Here is a 7,532-nt window from a genome sequence, read left to right as displayed (position 1 = left end):
AGAAGTTGATTACCCGAAACGACAAATAATGAGTAATCAATATGGTGATAAATAAAAGGCGTTTTATTTATACTCAAAGGTTTGAGGCCATATGGGATTAGTACTATTCTTGTGTTTCACATTTGCATGTTTTGACTTCCAGAATAATTGAGTTTATTAAGAATAATCGAATTATTCAAACGGGCCACAGTCGTTCATATGCTGGAAGTAGATATGAATGAAGACTGTCGTGAATTGGTGTGTGGAATGTCTAGAAAAGTATTAGACATAAACAAATGTTTGCTGCAACGTTCATGAGTGATTACGAATATGATTTGAGCATTGGATTAAACCCACGCTCACTTGGATCACTCCATGGATTGTATCACGAGTGATTGGTGAGACGATAACATCTTATATTCTTGAAACTGAGATGTGTGAGTTGTGTCTTGCAAATCGGTTGCACATTGATAGTATGTAAACGCACTAGTAACTTGGTGTTATAAAACATATTGTTGTGTGTGATTTGGTTAGTGAGTGCAAGCAAGCATTGTATCAAAGTTTATCTGTTCCTTTTATTCAAAGTAGGATAAAAGCGATATCTTTGGGCCCCTCAATGATTTAGTGATGACAAACGTAAATGCTCGGCCGGGCTAGGGCTAATTTGATTTGTTCAATTAGTCTATCGTCATAAATCAGAAATCGAGAAGTAGTACAAAGAGAATGATTAGAAATCATATCTCATACGATATCTAGAATGGAGGAATATATGATCCCTTATCTAAGGACACGCGTATCTGATAAGATCAGAGTTGACAGCGGCTTTGGAATGCTACGATTGCAGATCAGGATCTGAAGTCATACGCATAATAGTTATTAGACTTATCCAAGTGGGAGACTGTTGGATTAGTGTCTAAGTCCATAACTATTTTGGTATGTACTTGACCCGATGGTGCATGGTCCTTTTGGGTTGCCTTCACCAAAGCAACTTGATAGGATGAATTATGGAGAGAAAGGATTAAATAGGATTTATTAATATATTATGGGAATAATATATTAAAGGAGAAATCATATTGTTTAATTAATATTAGTCAAGAATTAATTGGTAATTAGTTTTGTGACTAAAAGAGATTAATTAAACTTAAGGGACTGAAATTGTAATTATAAGATAATTACAATTTGGGCCATGGATTGCCTTTTATTATAAGGTGGACGAATTCTATGGGGGAAGCTCATATAAAGTCGTCCAAGGCTTTAAGAAAGGGCTCCATGGGTTGCTTAGGGCTTAAGCAACCAAATTAGGGTTTCCTTGTTAGATAACCCTAATTGCCTCACTATATATAGAACCCTTAAGGCTCAAAAACGTGGACAAGCAACCTTTTAGGGTTTTCACATGGTTTTGGGAGCCTCCATCCTCTCTCCTCTTCATCCTCTTGCTTATGGTGTTTGTGAACCATTAGAGGAGTGACACTTGTGACTCTAAGCCTTCCAAAGTCAATTCAAAGGAGGAATTGGGATTGTTATTGCTACATAACAATCAAGGTAATATCTTAAACCTAATTATATGTTAATATTGATTTCCATATGCTAGAATTAGGGTTTATAGTCTTGGATTCAAAGCATGTACAATAGAGAAACCTAGATCCAAGCATTAGGGTTTGTATGAGCACATAGGATGTCTTATGACCAAAACCCATCAGAGTTATCCCGGGAAAATCCTATATTTTCCCTAAAAGTTGATAGTTGGTTATCTGTTCTAAACTGAAGTCTACAAGTATCTACCATACTTATATCGGTAAATGTAGTTTTCTTTTAAAAACCTTGGTTACTCCCAGTGAGGTATATTAGCCCTATTTTATAAATAAAACTAATAAAAGAAAATGTGTTGAACTAAATCCTAAAGTTACTATCAATACCCTCGGTAATCAAATCGGTTATTACTTTGAGGTTAGTTCACTTGATTCATTATTACAAAAGTAAATATTTGTTATCTAGGTTGTGAGTTTTATAACCATAACTGACTGGATATAGCCCGCAACGGCCTGTATCCTTAATGACTTTGTCACCCGTAGACCTGCCGGTCTGGCTATAGCTAGCAGCGATGTGTGGGGTTGTCACCCCCATATAGATCTATACATATCAGTCACGCTCTCCCTACAAAAGATTCTGGTTACAAGTGCTAGTCCTACACTCTGATTCTGTAGGAGTATTACCAATGACGTGTCTCCAACTTAGCCTAACAAACTTACAAGTAATAATACTGAAAATCATGTTTATGATTTGCATGAATCCTTTATAAAATACTACATTTTACTTCATGATTCACAAGTTCGTTACCCTAGTTTTGAAAATTGTTTTTACAAGTTGATTTCTTAATCGTTTGGTAAAAACTGTTTTCCCTGTTAAAAGCATACTAAAAATATTATTAACTTAAACAAAATAATATATTTTGAGCACAAGTTTCCTTGTACTTTTGCTTGTATTCCCCCCCCCCCCTCTGAAAACATGAAAACTCGGAAAAACGTAGGGGTATGAACTCGCCGTTTAACGTGTGATTCGGATGTAGGATCGTTAGGGATGTTGAGTGTCAAGTGCAACCTCGAGCACAAACGAACCCTATTAATCATATAATGATACATGTATGGACATAATTAGTGTATAATACAACTAATCATGATAAGTGACACCCTACGGGACTAGGAAACACTTGGGACAAGTGTTACAATCACATATGATTGTATGAAGGGAGTGTAAGGCCACACAAAAGAGTGTGTGGTCGGAGTGTGTGGTCATACACCCCCACACAAGGAAGTCCAACTCTCACTTTGAAGGGTCCTTTAAGAGTGTGCGACCCACCTTATGAAGGTGTGCGGTTGCACTTCTTCAAAGAATGAAGAACATGATGATTCAAGGCTTAGATCCATAGGTCCTTCATGTATGATGAGCTAGGTGATGGAAAAACTCACGTTTTTGAGGCCTTGGGAGGGTTTGCGGTTAAAGACTCTTGAGAGTAAAGGAGTAATGTGTTGTCAAGGAGTGAAAGGAATGAAGGGAAGGGGTCTACCCTTTATATAGGGTGGGTGTGTGGTCCTGGGGGTGTGTAGGGTTAAGGAGAGGGGAAATGAAGTGAAAATGAGCCTCATCTATATATAGATAATGGGTGTGCGGCCACACACTCATGTGTGCGACCATACACTCGGGTGTGCGGCCATGTGCAGCCATATACTCGGGTGTGTGGCCACACACTCATGTGTGCGGCCATACACTCGGGTGTGCGGCCACACACTCATGTGTGAGGCCATAGCCGCACACACTCATGTGTGAGGCCATACACTCGGGTGTGCGGCCACACACTCATGTGTGCGGCCATACACTCGGGTGTGTGACTCATGTGTGTGGCCACACACTCCTTTTTATGCAGTGTTTGGCCTATTTGCAACCCTAAATCTTAAACCAACCCATCCCTAATTCAAACTTTGGCTGTAAAAGGCTTTAGATCATCCAAACAGGCTCAAAACAATGCTAAAAGATAGCTGAAACGAGTTTAACATTGATAGAATTGGCTAAGTGTACAAGATAAAAGTTTCGGGTTGTCACATAAACAACTTGTAAACAATGATGATTTTTGGGCTGTTTAAAAAGTCTAAAATTTTCATGAATTTTATGGATGTTACACCAATGTTTCGCTAATGATAACCAAGAACGAGAAATCAAATCACGAGGGACTGAAATCACAAGAGGGGGAGAAAGAGTGATTTTGGAAGAAAAATGTGCAAGGAAATGTGAGGCTTGATGCCTCTATTTATAGGTTGGATTTATACAAAAGGTGTAAGGAAATCAGAGGCTTGATATATCTATTTATAGGTTATACATGACATGCAGCACCCCTGACAAATTTGATGCATTTGCATTTAATGGATGTAGATAGCATTTAATCCATGTGGTTAACAACATTAATGGTTGCCAACTGCCCACTTAATTTGTTAGTTTTCTGCTATTTTCTTGTCACATTTATAAAATTATAACTTTCAAACGCAATAAAATTTTACTTTGTATTTTTGTAAACTAAAGCTTATTCTTTATTAATTTTAAAGTGAAAACACTTTATGTTACAACGATGCCTTGCTCATCAAGCAAGATGATTTTTGGACACCTTTAAATCGTGTCATTTTATGAACCTTACATCCACGACATGGTTAGGCGCACATGTGTGCTTGACCTAAGCCTTAGCCTTTACTAAAGCTTTTGAAGGCTTAAGTCAAAAGAAGCCTTATAAACCCATCTTTTAGTTCTTCCACCGATACGGATGGGACAAAGGAAATTGCCAAATTGTAATTTATCTTATTTAATTTCCAAAAATTACTTGTTAAACTTTCGTGTTGTGCCCTGTCAACTCGTTACTTGAACGAGTTTTAATATCTTACTCAAGCTTATTTTGTTAGTGTATCTCACATCGGTGTCACACAGTCTTATAAGTGACTATATATGTTGGAGTCTCCTTTCTCTCCATAAGGACTCTTTTAGAGATACAATCTTGGACTCCGCATATATTTTACATAGTACCAGAGTCGGCGTGTCGCATACCCGTGACTCAACACATCCTTGTATATCCTTATCGAACTTATGGCTGAGAGGGGATTGTTAATGTATCTCATATCGGTGCGACACAGTCTTATAAGTGACTATATATGTTGAAATCTCTCTTTTTCTATAAAGACTAATTGGGATAGACAATCTTAAGTTCTACATATATTACATATTATTACATGTCGGATTTATGTTAGGTTAGTCGGTTTAGGAGTTAGACCTTGTAAACATACCGTGACGTTTCAGGTTGAAACACTAAACGGGTTAAAGAAATTTGACCCTAGCTTTACCCGTTCGATTTATGTATCATATCGTGTGAACGTTTAAGTTTTTTTACTTAAACTAGTTAAAATTACTCAAGTGATTATTTCATATTAAATATATGTCTCATAAGAAGGCCGTGTTACTTTTTCCCGTTTCTAACAGTTAATCCCCTTATAAAGATTGATTATTTGAAATTCGAATAGATTGCCTTTTTGTCACATTTTTAACAGGCCCATTAATATAAAAAATACCAAATTCTCGAGCACACCGTTTTTGACTCATTCTTAAATTTAGTTAGATCATATAGCAACTATTAATGCCCCAACCTGCGAGAGTTTCTGGATCCGTCATTGAAGCTTTACATGATTAATAGATTGAAAATCAATTTGAAAAACTTACTTACTTCACGTTAAAATTTCATTTAAGAAATTCTTTTCAAGAAGTTATACATTGCTCTCATATTGGAAACAGCCTCCTTGTCTTGTTAATTAGATTTGAGATAAATGTCCGACAACGATTGATCGAATCTTGTACTTAGCCATCAGAGGGTGGGCCTTGGGTGCAGTGACCCCATTCGATTCCTTCATATCCACCAACTCCTCGTTAACACGTTCCCAATCAAAGCACTGAATCATCGACGCCAACGCTAACCCCATAATTCGTAACGCCAAGTTCTCGCCGGGACACCGCCGTCTGCCGGAGCCAAATGGCATCATCGTCAACCCCTCTTTCACGTTCCTACTATTCATCTCCTTGCCTTCAAACCTTTCTGGTTTAAATTCTTCCGGAGAATCCCATGTCCGAGGATCATTCTGTAAAGCCCACACATTCACCAGTAACATCGTACCTTGTGGGACATGATAGCCTCCCACCATGCAATCTTTAGATGACTGATGAGGAAGAAGTAATGGCGCCGCTGGATGCATCCTTAGGGTCTCTTTGATGATGCACTGTAAGTAAGGAAGCTTTGACAAGTCTGGTTCTTCGACTAAACGATCGGATCCAAGAAGATTGTCGATTTCTTTCTGTGCGTTTGTTAGAACGTGTGGATTGTTAAGTAGAAGTGACATTGCCCACTCCATCGTCTCCACTGAAGTGCTTATTCCGGCATGTAGCAGAGCCTAATCAAATGAGGAAAACAAAAAGTTATGAAGCTTAATTATGTCAATGGCGGATTAAACATTTATGATTTATGATACTACTATATACCAGTGAAAGGCTTTTGATTTCTTTGTCTGTGTAGTATTCTGGATCTCTGTCTTGTAGAGATAGTAGAATTTGAAGTAATGTTTTCACTTTCTCCCCTTCCGGAGTAGCCGACTCATCTGGTGCACGGAGTTCATCGATCCATGCTTGCATGAAGTCATCTCGTCTCTTTTGCACCGCCGCATACCTGTTTTCTAATTTTCCGGTGTCAAACCACCGCAAAATTGGCACCATATCCGCTAGATTTGACTGTGCGTTCACCTGCTTCGTGTCATCCACTACATCACGAAACCTCTTCGCTTCCTCTGATTTCCCGATGTCCGGACCATAATATCTCTTTCCTCCAATCATCCTTGTTGTTACATTAAACATGAAGCTAAACAACTCCGATCTCAGATCCAATATCTGATCTGGATTCTTGCCGGCGGACAAAAACAGGTGACGTGTCAGCGTTCGGGTCTCATCAAGACGGATGCGAGAGAGGGAGTCAAGGCGAGTGGAAGAGAGGATCTCCAAGGCGGAGATACGGCGGAGATTCAGCCAGTGGTCACCGTAAGGAGCCCAAGGGAGGCTCGTGTAATTGTACCCGAAGTACTTCCCGCTGAGAAGCCGAGGTCGGTTGGCAAACACGACGTCGTTCTTGGAAAGGCACTCATCGGCGGCGGAAGGCGATGAAACAAGAAGAACACGACGTGATCCGAACCGGAGGAAAAGTACTGGGCCATGGCGGTCGGAAAGCTTGGATAGCGATCGGTGAAGAGGTTTTTTTAGGAGGTGTAGATGGCCTATCAGAGGGAGTATAGGAAAAGGAGTAGGAGGAAGACGATGGAGCTTGTGAAGTAGATGTTTTGTTAGGAGATACACATACACAGCAAGAAGGATTGAAATAGAACTATAGAGATAGGTGTTGACTTCAAGTGCCATTTCCAAGGTGGAAGATGATCACTGATATTCTCGTTTGTTCATTTGATCATTATCTATACATAGTCGTCTGTCCTCATCCCATCCCACCGCCTATTCTCTCTGGATTTATTACCATCATTAAATAGTATATATTTATTACCCACTAAACTTTTAATTTATTGTTTATATAACTAACATTGACTTTTTATTCTTATTAAAATCATAAAAACACCCACAGCTGGCTTTAAAATGGGAAGTACTATTTTTGTGGGCCAAACATTTTAACAAAAAAAAATTATCATATTTGAAAGAGAAAATGACTTAAAATGGTAACAAAGTATTAAAATTGTATTATTAAAATTTTGTATAAAAAATACCATTTAACTTTATGTTTTGTTTTTATTTATCCTCATGGTAACCGGGTATTCAAGGTAATTGTCTACCACCATCAATCCATCACCTTATTCCATCATTTTCACCGAATACCACCCTTATACCTCCATTATCATCCACCATAAGCAACTTTACATTATCACCAAATGCCCCACCTCCATTCACACACTTTCATCATTTTCTTCCCCCCTACCTGAACC

General features: G+C 38.6%; 1 protein-coding gene across 1 annotated transcript; it reads right to left on the bottom strand.

The window, feature by feature from the left end:
* Positions 1–5,215: 5,215 nt before the first annotated feature.
* On the bottom strand, positions 5,216–7,049 carry LOC145057644 (cytochrome P450 81Q32-like). The gene is made up of 2 exons (XM_079005512.1): positions 6,040–7,049; positions 5,216–5,951 (listed from the first exon to the last, which is right to left on the bottom strand). Exons 1-2 carry the CDS (start codon positions 6,958–6,960, stop codon positions 5,319–5,321), a joined length of 1,554 nt encoding a protein of 517 aa, XP_078861638.1. The 5' UTR covers positions 6,961–7,049; the 3' UTR covers positions 5,216–5,318.
* Positions 7,050–7,532: the final 483 nt, after the last annotated feature.

Source organism: Lactuca serriola, chromosome 6 (genome assembly GCF_051521515.1).
Source record: "Lactuca serriola cultivar US96UC23 chromosome 6, Lser_US96UC23_V15, whole genome shotgun sequence".
Lineage (NCBI taxonomy): Eukaryota > Viridiplantae > Streptophyta > Magnoliopsida > Asterales > Asteraceae > Lactuca > Lactuca serriola.
Note: the sequence above shows the minus strand (reverse complement) of the source record. Positions and strands in the feature narration are given on the sequence as shown.